At 36.1% G+C, this 19,885-nt stretch overlaps 1 protein-coding gene across 2 annotated transcripts; it reads right to left on the bottom strand.

Annotated features, from left to right (window-relative positions):
- Positions 1 to 12,853: 12,853 nt before the first annotated feature.
- Positions 12,854 to 19,260, bottom strand: LOC128512933 (polymeric immunoglobulin receptor-like). 2 transcript variants are annotated; one of them, XM_053486469.1, is made up of 11 exons: positions 18,980 to 19,260; positions 18,497 to 18,811; positions 18,111 to 18,413; positions 16,881 to 16,932; positions 16,077 to 16,174; positions 14,717 to 14,760; positions 14,456 to 14,527; positions 14,201 to 14,245; positions 13,816 to 13,851; positions 13,557 to 13,601; positions 12,854 to 13,422 (listed from the first exon to the last, which is right to left on the bottom strand). In XM_053486469.1, exons 1-11 carry the CDS (start codon positions 19,014 to 19,016, stop codon positions 13,411 to 13,413), a joined length of 1,059 nt encoding a protein of 352 aa, XP_053342444.1. In that variant the 5' UTR covers positions 19,017 to 19,260; the 3' UTR covers positions 12,854 to 13,410. The 2 variants fall into 2 exon arrangements, with proteins under 2 accessions (XP_053342444.1, XP_053342443.1); XM_053486468.1 differs by having other exon boundaries at positions 13,816 to 13,860; positions 18,980 to 19,257.
- Positions 19,261 to 19,885: the final 625 nt, after the last annotated feature.

Genomic DNA, 19,885 nt, shown 5'->3' with positions numbered 1-19,885 from the left:
ATGCAAAAGAATAAGAAATCAGGAAGGGGGCAAATAGTTTTTCACACCACTGTATTTGTGTGCGTGTGTGTGCGTATGAGTGTGTACGTGCGTGTGTGTGTTTGTGTGAGAGTGTGTGTTAACATTTGTGATGTGTACGTGTGGTCAATAGGCCCCAGATGCTGGGAAAAAAAGAATCACACTATGATGTTACTCAATGTAATGTCACTGAATGTGATGTCTCTGAATTTGTCACTGAATATAATGTCACTCAATATAACACCACACAGAAATATATTAATAATAATTCTGCGTAAGTTTAAGGCATTATCATGGCTGACTCGTTTGAGATATCAAAAATCCCTCCAAAATTTTGCATCCTTAATGCCTTTAGATCACATCGGCTTGGTTCGGTGGTGATCGTATAAATTCCCTAGGAGGAGTATATTAAAATCCATCTGGTGTGTTTTTGCGAGCGACCAAAAATAACCGGCCTCCTGTTGAGTTGAAGACATGACATCCAGAGCAGTGTGGAGGCCCCTGAGGGCCCCGGGCCAGGCGACTCTTAGGCATTCTAATGGCAGCCATCTGGAAATTTTCACAGGTTTTCACACAAGTTTTTGCACAAGTTAAGACCCCCCAAAAGTCCAAAAGGGTGGGGGGGAAATCCTTAGGAAAACAAGAGGGTCCTGCGCATCCTATAGTGCTTGGGCCCTATTTATTTGAAACAAATGTAGAAATGAACAAATTGGTTGCAGACTTGCCTTTGGCACAGAAACAGTGCTGTATATAATGGAGACTTCAGCTCTTAAAGGTGGCTGTTGCATCACAGTGCTGTATGTAACAGAGTCTTCAGCTGTTAAAGTAGGCTGCTTTTAAACACACACACACACACACACACACACACACATTTATCTTTATCTCATTAGGTTTCTAACATCTAAATCCTTACTCTTTATTACATGGAGATTCCTGTTTATCAGCTTTCTCTTTAGGGGACTAAATTTCAGTTTGGAATAATTAATGTATATGTCAAGTTTTACTGTAGGAGAATTTGTAAATAGTAATGGTATGTTGTGGGGGTACTAGTTGGGCTAAAATATATTTTGATGCTGAAGACTGTGGATAATAGTAATTAATACATGTTAAATAACAAAGGCAACAACAACAACAACAACAATAATAATAATAATAATAATAATAATAATAATAATTTAAAACAAATTTAGAAATGATCAAATTGATTGCAGACTTGCCTTTGGCATAGAAACAGTGCTGTATGTAGGGGAGTCTTCAGCTGTCAAAGCGGTCTGCTTTCAAACACACACAAAAACACACATACTGTACATCCTATGCTATAAAATATACTGTAACTGCACTCCTAAATGATGTAACTAAAAGAAGATCATTTGGATTCATTAAATAAAAAATGCAGTTTGGCTTGAAAACAATGACCTGTATGAGTCCTTACTCTCATTATGACAAGAATTACAGTATATTTATTAGCAGCATTAATAAGAAATGATTACAAATTTATTATACTGTATGTGCTAAAAGGTACTAAAGGTACCAAAATAGAAGGTAACATGATGTTGGATTGCATTATGCCACACAACAAAGCAGTACTAACTGTGTGAACAGCGGTGTCATTCCTGGCCCTGATTCGATTCTTTAGTTCTGGAAGTTAGAAAGGGATCATAAAGCACATTTACTCATAGTCCACTGAATTTTATTATATTTAATTAAAATAACAGATAATAATAATAATAATAATAATAATAATAATAATAATAATAATAATCTATGCTGGCAAACAAATGCAAGAAATGCAAAATAAAGGACACATCAGGGACACTTACTGCATTTCATTCTTAACATGCAGATGATGACCAGTATCACCAGTAGCAAAATTAGATCCAACAGATACCAGTATCTGGTGGTCCTTCTCCCACTATGGACGAACATTTATTAGCATGGCTGAATCAGTTGCTTTACAAAATACACATGTATCCCAATGTCTAAACACAGACAAACGTGAATGTGCAGAAAGTTGCTACAGTAGCCCTGATGGTATCCTCCTTGCTACAGTAGCCCTGATGGAATATTTAGAACATGCAAATTCTTAAATCAGTTTTTTTTTTTTTTTTTTTTTTTTTACTAGCCCAATTACCAGACTTTGACAAACCCATGTGGACTTCACACAGCTTCTAAACTACTTTGCATACTCATACAGCAGTTAAAGCAGATGCTACAAAACCTACCTTTTCTATCTTCCACACTATCACTCCAACCCATGTGCAGAACCACACCTTCCACCTGCCCAAAGATACAATGCAAATCCAAGTGGTTGCTGTGGCTTAAACCATCTAACCCCTGGGCATGTACACAAATGTCAGGTCATTTTCAAATGGCAACCTACCACCTACCCTTCTAAGAGATCTAAGATCACATACTGTATCTCATTACATTTGGCATAAGCTGCCGTAACCGCTATATTAAAAGCAAAGCCAGCGCTCTTTCATCCACACGCGCGAGCGATGTGTTTCCCGCCCCTGCGCTACTGTAATGTACAGTACAGTCATATTCAGTAACCAGAGGGGATTAATTTCCTCAGAAACAACAACAACATACATGCTGTTTACACTTTGTTAAATTTATATTGCTTATAAATAAAGGTAAACATAAAAACTTTGTAATTAAGAAAAACGTAAAGTGTGGATAGTGCGGTTTAATGTCAGTCTGATTAAAATAAAATAAAAGATTAGATATTTAGTATGAAGTCATAAGTCTTCATGTAGTTTTTTGAACAGTTAGTAGTATACACTGTATGTATGTGTGACTGTTTCATATACAGTATGTGTACGCAAGTGTTTCATATGTGTGTGCATGAGTGAAGTTTGATTTAAGCCCTATACGGCGCCTCATAAATACCTGTCGCACTGTGACTTTATTCACATATAACATTGTACATCAATGGCTGCACTGCAATTAACTCCATTTCTATTTTTTATTGTAATTTATATTTATTATCTTTATATACTTTTTATATATCTAGCTTTTGTCCATCATTGCACAGGTAACTCTGGTCAGTTCTTACATTACCCTGTGTATACATGTCTATAACCTGTCATACTGTCACTGTCTCTATCTATCTATCTATCTAGACATAATTGTCCCTATCAGTTTATTTGCACAGAGTCAGACTTCTGCAGTTACTCTGGTGTCACTCGCTGAACCCATGCTGTTTGACTGCTTCTCAAATTTGTTTCTGCTGCTGTACAGAATTTTTCCACAGACTGAACATTACCGAGCTCAGGGGCGGGAAACCCATCGCTCTTGCGTGTGAATGAAAGAGCGCTGGCTTTGCTTTAATATAGCGTTTACGGCAAAGGGGTGATTTTGACACATTACACCCCTTATTGTGAAACTGGCAACCCGGCCTGTTAGTTAAGAGGGCTGTGTTCCGATTGGTAAGTAGTTCTGAGAAGTAGACTGCACAGGGATCAGGAAGCACACTTTAAAGTACACTGCGGCACGGACAGCAGCCATCGGCTCTCCACTGCTCTTCCTGTGATATCCCGGATGTGAAGACCTGAATTTTATTACGTAAATTTTTGCAACCTGAGTTTAGTCGACCTGAATTTGTAAGATTAAAAAATAATGAAGATTGTATTTTTAACACTTGAAAATATTTTAGAACTGCAATTTAGTAACTTGAATATTTTTGCATTGAATTTTAAATGCTTGAATTACATTTTCACTTGAAATATACAACCACAATAAATTGCAGTGGAAAAAATTTCAAACATTGTAAATGCTCTAAGGATTTATTTTTTAATTTAGATCAAATTGCAATGCAGAAAAATTCAAATATTTTATTTCAGTTCATGTAATTCAACCTGCTATTTTGCTTTGAGGAATTTTGGCACTAATATACTTCCATACTTATTACCATCTCGTGGGTAGAGGTAAGTCATTCTTCCCCAGAATTTGTTAGTCTGGTGCTGCATGAAATTTTTTACTTTACATTGATATTGTCTAAATCACTAAATCAAAATTATGTAAAATCTCAGAAGTGTGAATGTCATGTCCCAGAGACATCTTTTTTTATATAAGTAAAAAGCCAAATATGGATTGATCTAAGAAAGAACTAGGCAATAAGAAATTTTCCTAATTGTTGAATCTATTAAAGAAGCACAACGTCTCCTTGGAGGGGCTTTAGTTACAGTAGGTGGTGCCACCTATGTATATCCTCACTAACAAAGATGAGTGTTATTGAAACTTCCAAAAGGACTTTTTCTCTTCTGACCCCTTCCCAATAATTCTAGACCTGGCAAAGCCTTTTTCTGTTGAAGTAGATGCTTCTGATGTAGGTTCTGATGAACCCATTATCCCATCCACCCAAATTGTAGCTACTGTTCACTGGTAAATTTAATTAGCAGTCTGGCAGACCCAAGAAGAGGGCCCTAACTGTTTAACAGGCCTGGATCAACATCTATTTGTCCCTCGAGCAGCATGGTCCCAAGGCCTTCGATGGGCCTTCCATTGCTCCCACTCCACGGCTCACCTGGGGTTTCATAGGACACTTGAGTTTCTACAGAGATGATTCTGGTGACTGAGCAACAATTAGGACATCAGTCATTGTTTCTGGCTTCTGTGGTTTGCACTAGATTAAGGATTTACATCAATGTCATCTAAGGTTCTTCATCCTCTTCCTGTTCCTAAATATCCCTTGTCTCATCTCCCTGTAAATTTCACCATTTATCCTTTTAAATCAGAATGTAAGCATATCATTCTAGTTATTGTTGACAGATTAAACAAGGCATATTGTTTTTCTCTTTAAATATACTGTTTTCTGCTTTTGAAACTGCCAAAATGATGCTTGATTATGTTTTCCAAGCCTTTGAGCTGCCCGAGGATATTGTGTCTGGTCAAGGTCCCCTAACTGGAACCACTGACAGTCTTTAATTCACCTTGAGGGGATTGATTTTGAATAACACATGGTTGTGCAGCTCTTAGCTGATATGGGGTGAGTGCCTTCACACTCCGTGTCAATAATCCATCATTGAGCTCTCTCCATTCCAGTGCCAGTTCGGTTCCGGACCACCTGAGCTCTGCTTCAAATTGCCAGAACCAACCAATCCCAATATGCCAAGGAGTTTGGATGTCTGCAAAAGATCTTCCTTTTTGGGAAAGTCACAAATGCTTGCTCCTAGATACATTGGCTCTTTAAATGTAATCTCCATCTGTGGTTTGTGTTTTTATTGCTTTTTTTTTTTTTGCCTTTTTTCCTATGTGGATTTATGTTTAGGATTACTTTGAACTTTTGTTTATTATTATCGATTCACTGACTTTCTCTTTTTGTGAATTTATATTGTGCAATTCAATACTGACATTAATGTTTCTGATCTGACAAACTGAATCTCATTCTTGCATTTGGTTTAGGTTGCCTTAGTCCAGAGGTAAAGCTCCTGACTTTCAACTTTAAGAGGGCAGGTTTGAATATGGTTACAACCTAACAGTGCTTTTGTGACAGTGAGACCAAACACAAGGTGCCAACTTAATGGCGTTGTCCCAAATAACTTGTGCTTATGTTACGATCACTGTATCTTTATATACAGTATAATGTCCAATTCAAATTTACAAAATAATTACAATAAGCCTTCTTAATAAAGTATCCCTTAACTACCAGCTACTAATATATAAGCAACAAATATGAAATCTACAATAAAAGAGTTTACGTATTGTGTTCTGATTTCAGTTAAACAATTACTGACGTTACAAGGCGCTGTCTATGTGTATTATACCCCTATCTCACCTACGAGGTTTTGCGCGGTGGCCGTAAGTATGGTTCATCATGATTCACCACGAGTTTTGGCGCTGTTAGTAGGTTTCCATCTTTCCGCGGAAAAAATTAAACGTTTACATTTTTTTTTGCAGTCCTCGCGGAAGCTTGTGGACCTTGCAAAACTTCGCAAAATGTCAGCGAAACGTCGGCGGGCAATCGCTCATGGTGCCTTACACTGCATCTCACCATGAGTCACACGGCATAGGTGAGGTAGGGGTATAAAGCATTACAATTACTCAGAAAAATTAATGGATGCGGGGTTTGAAACTCCCAAGGGTATTTTCTCATTTAACTAAATCAAATTTCATTATAGAATAAAATGTTTCAAAAGAAAAGTCAATGGACATAACGTTAAGAGAGAGGTTAAGGTACAACTTAAGAGCTACTTAGCGATAAGAAGCTTTCGGGAAACCGGGCCCTGCTCTCTTCAGTTTGAATGAACCAAAAGTTCTAAAGAGAAATGCCTGTGTGCACCAATACTTACATAGTAAGTACAAATAGTACAAATACCTTCGTTACCTTACTTAAGTAGAGATTTTGGGTATCTATACTTTACTGGAGTAATTATTTTTCAGCCGACTTTTTACTTCTACTCCTTACATTTTCACGCAATTATCTGCACTTTCCACTCCTTACATTTTAAAAATAGCCTCGTTACTCCTATTTCATTTCAGCTTGTCATTCAAAAAAAAAAAAAAACATCTGGCTAAATCGCGACATCCGGATGGAGCGAATTTGATTGTGGTTGGATGAGAAGTATACACATACCATTCCGACACCCTATTGGTTGGTACGCGATCCATCGCACCTGCACATGACGTCACGTCACGCACTCCAGCAAAGACGTTTGAATAAAATAGCATTTGGTTGATAAGGTTGTAAAACATAGAAATGGCATACATGAACTGTATCAGTCAGGATTTAGGCCTCATCACAGCACAGAGACAGCACTCGTTAAAGTAGTAAATGACCTCTTATTGGCCTCTGATCAGGGTTGTGTAACTATGCTTGTATTACTCGACCTCAGTGCAGCTTTTGACACCATTGATCATGCTATTCTTCTTTACAGATTAGAAAATGTAGAAGGAATTAAGGGAACAGCCGTATTTGACCGATTGTTATCAGTATGTAGACTTGAATGGTGATTATTCTGCATGTTCTCTAGTGGAGTTTGGCGTTCCGCAGGGTTCAGTTTTCGGTCCACTGCTTTTTTCCCCTTACATGCTTCCTCTGGGGAACATAATCCGTAAGCATGGTATTAGTTTTCATTGTTATGCTGACGACACACAGTTATATGTCTCAGCAAATTCTGATGAGAAAAAACAGCTTACTAAAGTTGAGCAATGTGTGCAGGACATAAGAAATTGGATGCTAATTAACTTCCTTCTGCTTAATCCGGATAAGACAGAAGTTCTAGTCATATGACCGCATACACCTAGGAGTAAAACTTTAGATCACACCGTAACTTTAGATGGCCTTTCTGTTCCATCAAGTGCAACCGTAAAAGACCTCAGTGTGATAATAGATTCCAGCCTTTCATTTAAAGCTCATGTAGATAATATTACCAGGATAGCATTCTTTCATCTCAGAAATATTGCCAAGATAAGAAATATATTGTCGCTAAAAGATGCAGAAAAACTAGTTCATGCTTTTATCACCGCTAGGTTGGACTATTGTAATGCCTTACTGTCTGGTTGTTCAGCTAGATGCATAATCAAGCTTCAGCTAGTTCAGAATGCAGCAGCGAGAGTCCTCACTAGAACCAGAAGATATGAGCACATCACCCCTATCTTATCTTCACTGCATTGGCTTCCTGTGAAATTTCGCATTGATTTTAAAATACTACTTTGACATATAAAGCATTAAATGGTCTCGCGGCGCAGTATCTGAGCGAACTGCTACTGTCTTACGATCCGCCACGCCTACTTCAATCAAAGGATGCAGGCTGCTTGTCAGTACCGCGTATTATGAAAAATACAGCTGGGGGCAGAGCTTTTTCTTACAAAGCCCCAAAATTATGGAATAGTCTTCCAAATAGTATTCGGGACTCAGACACAGTTTCAGTGCTTAAGTCCAGGCTAAAAACCTATTTATTTAGCCAAGCATTTGTATAAATAGATTCGCTTTAGGTAAAGGAGCAGATTTGGGGGGACTCATAGACGTAGAGTATTATGGTGAACTGGTATGTTTGGATGCTGTCTTCCTCACTCTCATTGATCACTCAGGTTTGCTGACGGTGAGGTGATTGGTTGCTTTACATCTCAGGAAGCCCTCATGTTTGTGTTTCCTTCTGGCTCTCCCTTTTAGTTATGCTGTCATAGTTAGTCCTGCCGGAGTCTCTGCTTGCACTCTCCAGTTAATATACATTCACATTATACATTGTGTGACTGTGACCATACCTAACTGCCATCTCTCCTCTTCTTCTCTTTCTCCCCCTCTTTCTCTTTTCTTCCCCCCCCCATCTCCCCCTTTCACTCGTTCTCTCTCTCTGTCGAGCTGCACATGTCGTTCCTAAGCTGCCAGTGATCCAGACTCCCTCTGCCCTCTCCCCTGTCTGACCCATCCTGGTGCCCCGCTTCTGGTTGGAGATCTTGTCACATGGATGCCCCGTGTGTCTCTTTGGGATGCGTCTGGTGTCTGGGGATGATTCTCTCTACCTAGAAGATGGTTCTGGCCTCGACTGGTGTTGGCAACTGTTTCTCCGGGGACTTGACAGTTCGATAGTTCAGGACTGGAGTCTTTAATAACTACCTGGACTCCATATTAACATCAATTAACATCAACTATTATAGCTGAACTGCCTGCCACACCTAACACACTGTATAAATGCAGATCATTTCATGCTTTCTGTTTCACCCAAATGAGGATGGGTTCCCTGTTGAGTCTGGTTCCTCTCAAGGTTACTTCCTATTACCATCTCAGGGAGTTTTTCCTTGGATGGCTTGCTCACCAGGGACAAACTGACCATTTTGATTCATACACATTCACATTCCATAAAAACTTAAATTATTCTTTTGATTGCGTAAAGCTGCTTTGCGACAATGACAATTGCTAAAAGCGCTATACAAATAAAATTGAATTGAATTGAATTGATAAGTAGACGAAGATAGTCTGTGATAGAGACTCAAGATTTGAGCGAAATGTCACAACCAAGCACCAGCGAGGAAGGTAACAGGAATGATATATATATATATATATATATATTTTATTATTATTATAAAAAAAAAAAAAATTAATCACTTGGATTAATCATTCATTCTGCACTAATGTTTATTGTAGACAACTATACGAGGGTAATTGTTCCTAAGCCTGCCCTGGGTACACTAATTTTCTTGTATATTGCCCTCACAGATTCCTGCAGCTAAGCTTGGATGTACATTTACATTCCAATAAAGGTTACCGATGACATGCCTCTTAAGTTTGACTTTTTGCACCATTAAAATACTTATAGGCAACTAGTTATCATATCTTTTTCTCCATAAAACATGTTAACGTTCAGTAGTACACATGGTTCTTTAATGTATTTGCATTGTACTAAAATGCATTCTTTTTCAATTGCCATATACAGTATCCCAAATCCCCTTGGCTGTTAAAAAATACAACAAAAAAATAACACATTTTTCTTTTTTTATGAGGTGTTAGTGCAGTATATAGGCCCGTGGCACAGCCTAAGCTTTTATCCTGAATGCTTTTTTTCCCCCTTATGTTACTTTTACTATTATACTTTAAGTAGTTTTGAAACCAGTGCTTTTACACTTTTACTTGAGTAAAAAGCTTGAGTTGATACTTCACCCTAGTATCTATACTTCTACCCAAGTGATGAATGTGAATACTTTTAAAACCACTGCCATTCAGACTTCAAATAAGAATATACACATACAGGAAAGCACCATTTGCTGAAAAAAAATTATTATTAAGGCTAACGAAATTGCTTAATGTAAAAATCTGGGGGAAAAATTGCATTGGCATCTGTCCCCTAGACTTTAATGAGCACAAGGCCTCTGCAAATAGCATAATATTCAGACAAAAACTCAAATCATAGAGTATTCAGATAAAGCTTTTCCTGAATACACACTTTCTAGAAGCTCGAGTAAAAAGTGGAACTGAAAATATGTTGGCATACTAAACAAGTCACACAGAGGTTTTATAAAGGAGCAGTGCATTATCAGTGTTTGACAGTTGCCTCTCTGATGATGTCGCTTGGCAACCAATGTGAAAAGAGCCCTTTTATCTAAAAAGTCAACAATGGTGATCCAAATAACTATAGTGTAGTCAAATAATACATTTATTTAAATACACAATGTATCTTGTGTAAAGAACACATGTTCACTTAATGTTCAAACATACAAAAGTGTTAAACCCTAAAAACATTTTCCAATTTTACTAAGACAACAAATTTACAAAGGTGTGAACCTGCAGAGAGCATCATGATAGCTAAAAGTGTTCTTCAAGAAAGGAGTGTATATTTAAATTATCTCTATCTTGTAAGGATGTGGGTGTATGTGTGAAGTAAGTAAAATTAGAAAAGTGTTGAGATGAACCATGAGACAATTTATTGTATTTGGCACAACCTGAATTGTGCTTTGAGACAGATCTGTTTAAAGCATAAAAGAAAATTTAAAAAGAAAAACGTGACCACTTAAAATGTTTCATTAATTCATATACAGTACATGGGATCATGGTGATTGCACTTCTGTTTCATAGACAGATTTATTTTAATAGGCACTTTTTTATACATAATTTGATTAAATTTTTCTCATTCCCACGCTCATGTATAGCTCCTACATTTTTAAATGAAAACCCATAAGTTCAGAATTAACCTAGGTTGTTAAACAGCAGCAACAGTATAGATAACAACAGCACTTCTAAATAAAATCGAGCTTTCCTACTTACATGTGGGTAGTGGTTTGGTGAGTGGTTGTAGTCACTGATGTAGGTACTTTTGTGGTTATTTCTGTAGTCACTGCTGTAGCCACTGTTGGTAAAACTAAGTCTTGGAAAAAGCAAAACAATCAGTGTGATTTTCATCTCATCCATTGTTCAATTAGGGACAACTCATTTTAATTGCCGTAGCCAAACAGGTCAAGCTCCAAACCTACAGTATACAGTATAACACATAAAATGCTTTTACAGCATTGAATAACTCATAAAAATTATACTACAGTACTACTGTATTTTGTAGGCTGTAAGCTCAGACTTAATACCCTATGCATAGACAGGGAGCTAAAAAAAAAAAAAAATGTTTATTGCTTTCAAAATGTGTCAGTTACATACAGCAGATCATTATTTCTTGTGTAATTAGAAGTTGTAATCCCAGAGTTGTAATACCAGCAGGTCAGCAGGATCTGTATATTGTTGGCCCTCCAGTTAGCATAAATGGGTTAGCATCCCTAGTGTAAAGCTAAAACTATTGCCAACTTTATCTATTTATCTTCTTCAGCTAGAAGTTGGGTTTGGGGAGAAAGTGATGTCAGACTTATAGAAGCTGCAATAGATCGCACAGCAGGACTGAATTAATACACACATCGACCAGGACTCACATGCTTTTTCCAAGCATTTTTAGCAAAGTTAACTAACAAAATAATTAGTTTAATATTAGATATATACATGAAATTAATCAATCATTTTGTAAACAGATTAAAACATATACTATGCAAACAATATTGTGTGGGACACAGACAAGGCTGGACCTTTAAATAAAATAGTGATAATGAGATTTTATCTTTGGTCATTGAAGTGATATAACGGAATTTGTTTGGAAGCTCTCAGAGACCAGCAGCAATAAGAAGTGTAATTGATTAATGTAGTTAATGATTAGTGATTAATCTTTTGCTGTTTAAGAACACTGTTAACCCAGGTAATAATTTCCAGTTTGTAATTTAGTACCTTTTGTCACTGAGATAATTTCCGTCCAACTATCTTTCGCTACAGCACACCAGTACCATCCATAGTTACCTCCCTGGAGATTATTCATAGTCAGAGTAAAGAGACTCTCAGCTGGGTTATCAGTCACTGTCACGCTTCCCTCTGTTTGATTGATTGGTATACGCCTGAATTGTGCATGAATTAAAGTATCTACCATAGCACCAGTATTTCTTATGATGTATATATTTCAGATGATATATAATAGAAGACTATATGAGAAATTTACTTACTATTCAAGAATAGAATAAAAATGAAAAAGCAGCCCATGTTAGATTTATCCTGATGATTAATAAAATGTGAGTTTTATCTTTTGCGTCCTTCTTCTCCAAGGTTGTCACTGTACAGTATCTGTAGCAGCTCAAGCAGTTCCTCTTAATACTAAGCCTACTTATGTATTCTTAAACCACACCTAGTGATTAATTTAGTGACTGATTACGCTGATTTAACACCTGATATACTGTAGTGTCACCAGGTGATGATGGTTTGCACCAAAAAGCCCAGTTTGACAACAGTAAATGAAAATGTACTTGTTGAAATCTCTAATGTCAGAGTGGACTGTTTGTCCCAGGAGATGTACTGTACAGTAGGGCACGAGGCAGGATACACCCTGGAAAGGTTGTCAATCCATCGCAGGGCACACACACATCACACACACTGCTAAACACTACTAATACTGTTAATTTCACCATCTGTGAAAATTTGGCAAGGTAAATTTTTAGACCTATAAGTTCTTTCACTAAATGAGATCAGACACATGATGTATATATGATAGAGCTTTCATGGCAAACTGGTCTAAGGTTTGCACCACACTGTACATACGAACATTCAAAAGGTCATTGCTATTTTTTTATTTACACAAATAACTCGCCTGACTTCCTCTTACTGAGCACCACATGCACTGAGGGGTAAGACCAACTTTGTGAAAAAGACAGACCATAAACCTAACCCATGCCTTAATTCAAAATTATCCTTCATAGTATTTTATGATAAAATACTGTACATAAGCATGTTAGGATGAAATATTATTACAGTAAAGTAAGGAATAACACATTTCATAAACCTTGGTCTTACATGAAATATTTTTATTATTATATTGTTGGTCCAGATTCTTTATATGTAACTAGAAATACAGGAGAAAAATAGACATATTATTATAATATAAAAGTTTTCAATAGATTTTTCAGAGCCTCTCACTGACCTGAACATTACATCTTACAATCTTTGGAGGTTTCTTAACCCTTTGTTACTACAGTATGTCTATGTCTGGCGCATCTTTTCAGTTCCTCTTCCTGTCTGGCGCTTTAACATTTTGCTCAAAATCTGTAGCTTTTTAAATAGCTTTTTAAAAAAGCTTGCCATTTTAAAATTATATATTCCCCCATACATCTAAGCCCTTACAAAGAATATACAAAGAATGTCAGGAAGATAATTTGAATGATCAAAAAAAAAAGTACTTTTTTAACACTCAAATTATAGTTGCTTGTTTGAACAAGGCCATATAAACAACATATAAACTGTATTTTTTTCTGGCTGGTTAATAGCTTTTTGCAGTGTTGAAGGTTGTACAGATTTCTATATGTGTTTTCTCTGGTTTTGCTGCTCCAAAAGAAAAGCTTCTAGGTGGATTGGCTTCTCTAAGGTGTCCCATCATCTCTGCTTCATGAAGTACACTGAAAAAGAAGCAGATATAGCACAGGGAAAGTATATCTTTATTAAAAGGTCATGTTTATCACTTACCACTAAGTAAAATCTAGTACTGTATCTAATCTGAAACCTGCTTGTAAGACAGAAACATTTCTCCTACCACACTGCTGTAGGTCACTTCATTATAGTTGTCTGTTGGATAATTCTGTAAAATGGATCAGTTTCAATGATTCAAAATACATTTGGTAACTTTTTTGGTATTTTGTAAATTTGGCATATTTTGTAACAAACTTATCACTAGGTAAGCCCAATGGAACCTACCATCCAGTTAGGTTGTATACAGTACTAGTATGTCCAGTAAAAAAAAAATGTTTCTTATTATTATTATTGTTATTATTATTTTAATACATTTTACGTACCATATTCCCGTAGGTCACTTGATCATCTTTGACTACCTGAGAATGCTGAAAAAAATTATTATTTGTCATATAATGAATATTTGCCTCATTTGATTATTCTTATTATTCTTATTATTCTTATTATTATTAATGCTCATTCACTCATCTTCTATACCGATTTATCCTGTATTTAGGGTCGCGGGGGCCTGGAGCCTATCCCAGGAGGCTTAGAGCACTATGCAGGGTATGCCCTGGCCAATCCATTGCAGGGCACACACACACACACTCTGGGTGATTTGGGAACACCAGATAGCCTAATTTGCATGTCTTTGGACTGTGGTCTTTATAAACTATTATTATTATCATTATTATTATTATTATTATTATTTTAATACATTGTACGTACCATATTCCCGTAGGTCACTTCATCATCTTTGACCAACTGAGAATGCTGAAAAATGGGTCATTTGTACTGATTAAAGATGAAATATGAATTTCTGATTATTGTTATTAATCATTCCATTATATTTATTATAGAACTTTTCATACAAGTGATTAAATACAAATTTATATCTAAGATTTTTTTATTGAATGTACCTCCATCAATCATATACAGTATGTAAAACCCATACTCTATGCAAAGGCTGTCAGGTTGACTTACAGTTTGATTTTTGGTTGAATGGCTCACAGCGGTGTAGGTCACATCTCCTTCATGACCCAGTGCTGATGGTGGCTGTGGATGTGAATATTAAATCTTGGTTATTCTGTGATACTTGAATAGTTTAGCATTTAGCATTTATGAAATATGCATTTTAATGTAAAGCATGTGAAATAATTATTTTTAATATGAGGCTTTGGTTTTAAAACTGCAAATACTGTATGCAACTGGAAAGGCTACAATACATATGAGCACAATACTAACTGTATGATGGTTCTTCTCTCTAGTACTTGATGGATTTTCCTTCTCTGAAAGTGAGATAATTAAAATAATTAGAAAATTCATCAACACTGTCATGCGGTGAGTGACAGATGCAAGTGCAGGTCTAACAAACTTAATCAAAGTTTTGACTTGGGCAAACAAAGCCAGGATTATAAAGCAAGCATCATTAGTTATCATCAAGAAACAAGGAAAGATTGTTTGATCAGCAAAGCATGTACCTGGACTACGACTCATAATCCAGGGACAGAGACAGTATTAATAACCAAAATATCTATACAAACAGCTTTGCAATGACGGGCAGATAGAACCACAGACCACTGCTTTGCAATTAGTTTCAACTAAATACCCTACTAGATGAGATGCATACCATGGGTTGCGAAAATAGATTGTAACAGCACTAGGATGTTTAATTATATGCCTCAGTCTGCATCCTTGGTGTTCTACAATTGTTAATTACACTAACTGTTGGTCAACTGTGATTGAACAGAATATTTCTTAATGATATACTATGTGAACTATGTGAGTGGGAGTCAGTAATCAGGAGATTCAGACTGTGGTTCTCTTTCTGTCTCTCTCATTTACTCACACACATGCACATTTAATGGAGGGAAGACAAACCATGCAGTTATTCTTAATAGTCAGCAGGTGGCAGATATGTAGGAAAGAAGAAAATATAGGTATTTATTGAAGCAGGGTAAAAGTAAAAAGGATCCACTAATAAAACTACTCAAGTACTGTACAAATACATGAAATGTGTATTTAGTTATGTTTAACCTCTGATCACAAGTTTATATTAATGCACTTGTTCTTATATTTAGGTTTATACTAAGATCTACTGGTCAGGGATTTGTATGTTGAACCCTGTATATAATTTAAGCTCAAAACTCTAGTTATGTAGTGAAACATTTAACAAAGTTAATTGTCTAATCATTAATACAGTCAATTTTGCTGTAAGGAAACATTTAATTCGTGTCTATTTAATCGAAAAGTAGACAATTTTGGCCACTTGTTTGTTTAATTTTCCATTGTGCTTTATATCTTACTAAACCGCTGTTTTGAAATGTTGTTTCCTTCCTCTTTTTCCTTACTATCTCTGTCCTAGTCACATCTCTCAATCACAAGAGTTTCTTACAGTATGTAACTGATTAGTCATGTTTATACCTTTATGCACATAGTGAACAGCTTGTTTGTGTGCAAGTCATGAATCCTGTTTACACAAAATTTTGAAGTTATATTTACTAGTTTTCACAGCAATGGAGGGCAGCACCAAATTACAGTATGTGTAATTTCATTTGTCTCTCAGTGCAAAAGATTTAAATAAAAAATAGTAGTATACACTTACTGTATGCCTTTCTCAACATGTAGGTTACAGAGCTGACCAGAATAAACAGCAGCCCCAGTCCTAAAGCCACCAGAATCCAGAGCAGCATCATTCCATCGCTGTAATGCAGAGACACATTATGTACAACATGGCTTTTCTAGTCTTATCAATTAATGTCAGTTTAAGCTAAGATTTTTTACAAGTTTATATTGAACATCAATAATTGGCTTGATTTAATTGCATGCTTCTTGTGTAAAAAATAAATATATATATATATATATATATATATATATATATATATATATATATATATATATATGTATTTTTTTTTTTTTTTTTTTTTTTTTTTATGTTATACATATGATAAAGGAAGTGTGTGTGCCAAACAAGCTGGTTCTGAAGTTTCTGCAACATGGAAGTGATCAATTTTGCTTCCCTACGAATTTTAAGGTGCCGTTTTGAAGAGAGAATTGTATATGTGCCTCAAAAATTTATATTTTTCAGCACTACTGTATGCTGTCTGGCTTCAAACAATAATCATTTAAAATGATTCACATTTCTTCATGAGTATTGGTACTAAAATTGGTGTAAGCTTCTAGAAGCATATAACCTGTAAAAATTAAATTACTTATTAGTTACTTAAATTAATGCTGTGCAAAAAAATCTGTAGTGTCTGTAAACATGTTGGTTCATGTTCTCAACTATTTTGAATTTTAGAATAACACCCTTTCAGGGTTATGTCTTTTTAAGCAAATGTACAGCTTTATTTTGGGCTCTGTGAAATTTCTGGTCAAACTGATATACTATTGCACTCACAGAACTTACTCTGACTCGCTTTTCCTTTCAGCTGTACCATTGTTTGCTTTATTTGTTGAAACTGGAACGACAGAACAATGTGATTAATTCTTTAGCTTTTTTTATGCAAACTCAATAAGCGCTCATCCAAAATATGTAAAAGAAAAATAAAATGTCATACTCTGAAAAGTTTGTTGTAGTCGTCAAAACTGCAGGATTTTAAAGACTTAAATCACACACCAACTTATATTCATTCCACTTATTCTGTTCCCCAGAAGCCAGGAGTCTGTTTTAGGGGATGAGGTGTCAGTCCATAGCAGGACACACCAGCACACACTCACATAGTCACTCACACATTACTGGTAATTTGGAAAAGCCCTATTTCTACTCTGCATGTCATTTGACTGGAGAAAACCAGAGTACCTAATGGAAACCTGCCAAGCACTAGGATAACATGCAAGTTTCACACACAGACCAAAGGAGGAACTTAAACTTAAACCCTTGACTCTGGAGCGGTGAGGCCACACTATTTGACTAAACTCAGTCCTGATGTAATTTCTTACAAACAGTTCATTCATTTACAGTATATTGCTTTTCCTGTATAGGGTTATACAGTAGAAACCTTGGAGCCTATACCAGGGAACTCAGGGTACACCCTGGATAGAAACCATCACAGGGCACAAGCCAACACATGCCACCATTAACTACATGCTATTTGAAATCAGCATATTCCATTTGTCTTTAGAGTACCCTGAGGAAACCCACCAGGCATGGGGAGAACATGTAAACTTCACACACACAGACATGAGGCAAGATTGAAACCCTAAACCTGGAGTTGCAAGGAGATGGTGTCTTAACCACTGTTCTACTATGCTGCTTTCTTACACAAAGTATTTAATACAGTAAAATAAATACAGTAAAATAAAGTCAACCTACTAGTGAGAGAGTGAGTTATAATTACAATGTTAATTAAAAAAAGTAAAATATTTATTAAATAGTGCTTTCTCTTTGGTGTTTTCTTGCATCTCATGTGATTCGTAGAGCACATAAAAAGGTGAGCTTAAGCATTTATTATCCAGCCGTGCTCTCAGGATTGACACACCAATGATGACCTCCTGTATTAAATCAGCCAGGCTCACCAATAAGTCAACGACTGGTTTAGTGTTAATACTCAGTTAACAAAACTATAATTAGAATCTGTTTCTTAGACACTAAAGATGTTAAATGTTGCACTCATAAAATAAGATTAGATTTGTTTACCTGATGAATTATTAACTTCAATGAGAACAGGAACCTGCAGATCTCCTGCACTGCACCAGTACCAGCCAGCATCACTCTTCTTCAGTCTACTCATATTCACACTGAGGAATCTTCTCCCATCATCACTGAGTTGTATTCTTGAGTCCCAGGATGTTTCTGTTTTAAATGTGATGCAGTGCCTGTCTTTGAATCTGCACCACTGCTTCTGTGTATTCCGATATGCAGTGCTGTAGAGACACTGGATTGTGATAATGGCTCCTTCTTTACCGATCACGCTGCTCTTATTCACAGACAGATCAGGATCTGAGCACAAATACAGTATATAGTCAATAAAAGCAGTCCTAAAGACACTGATTATTATTTGTAGTTTGTAACCTAATACATACCTTGTTTCACTGTGATATGAAGGTATTCACTAATATCAGTCCCTCTATCAATCTCTACAGCACACCAGTACCATCCAGTGTCTCCTGTATTCAGATTATGTATAGTTACAGTAAAGAGACTCTCAGTTGGGTTATCAGTTACTGTCACTTTTCCCGTTGTTTGATTGGTATACGCCTGAATTTCACAGGAGTTGAAGTATTTCCCAGAGCACCAGTATTTCTTATGCTGTAAATATTCCTTATAATAACCACATGGGATAGTGACAGATGCTCCAGTTTTAACATGAAAATGCCTATACGCCTGACTGGCAACACCTGCACACAGAACAGAAAAAAATGCTATTGTTACTTAATTCAGAGAAAATGATTCCTTAGTTCTGCTACTGATATAACAAATTACTGATGGTTTGCACACATTCTGCACTTTACATTTTGGTGACATTTTAAATATGATTGATTTAAATCCATAAAATATCTACTTACTTGAAGTAAAAAGAATGAAAATAAAAAGGCAGCGCATGGCACTTTTTTCCCAGTGTTGAATTGAAATTAGTTTTTGACGTCCTCTTCTCGGTGTAGTTGATTCTGTATTTGTAGAATGTCATAAACTTCCTGTTCCCTTAAACAACACCACTGTGGGTGTGCGTGTGTGCATGCGTACTGTACTTGTTTGTATGTGCATAAATGTGTGTGTGTCTTACTTACTGCCTGGTGTGACGCGTCAAATGTATTTTCTTCATGAACACATTTAAAACCCAATGAAATTAAAAAATTATGTTTATTTTACCTGCTGTCACCTCATATTCAGAAAATCCCTTTTCAGGACTGTTGAAAGACTTTCTGTAATTTCCTGTTTCTTACCCACCCTTACATAGACATGCGGATTTTACAACCTTTTTACAAGTTTTTACAATTGCTGGAGTGAACTGTTTATGCAGTACCTAAGAACGTTAAAATGATCTCCGTCATTGTATAGATCCTTACACTAGTTACTAGGATGCTAACTAAGTACCATCAGTCAAACACTGTTGGGGGGTAGATTAACCCAAATATGTAAGAAACCGATAGGTGACTCGGCTATAAGGACAGCTGGAGTTCAATATTGAAAATGTTCTTAATCTAGTGTTGAGATGAGAGGTGTTCAAGTCAAACCGTGATTTGTGAGGGATTTGTTTCAAATTTTCCTTAATATTTGGTATAAATATGGCACAATTATTAAGAATGGATTTATGTCAGCATGATCTTTTGAAGTGTCTTTGTTTACTTAGTTTTCACATGATGTAAAATTGTTTAATTGTATTTTTTTTTCACTGTTTTGTCTTTCTTGGCCTTGGGTTTACATCTGTTGTTTACATCTTAGGATAAAATAGGTGTTTTGCCATTTATGTT

This window comes from Clarias gariepinus, chromosome 25 (assembly GCF_024256425.1).
Source record: "Clarias gariepinus isolate MV-2021 ecotype Netherlands chromosome 25, CGAR_prim_01v2, whole genome shotgun sequence".
Taxonomy (NCBI): domain Eukaryota; kingdom Metazoa; phylum Chordata; class Actinopteri; order Siluriformes; family Clariidae; genus Clarias; species Clarias gariepinus.
Note: the sequence above shows the minus strand (reverse complement) of the source record. Positions and strands in the feature narration are given on the sequence as shown.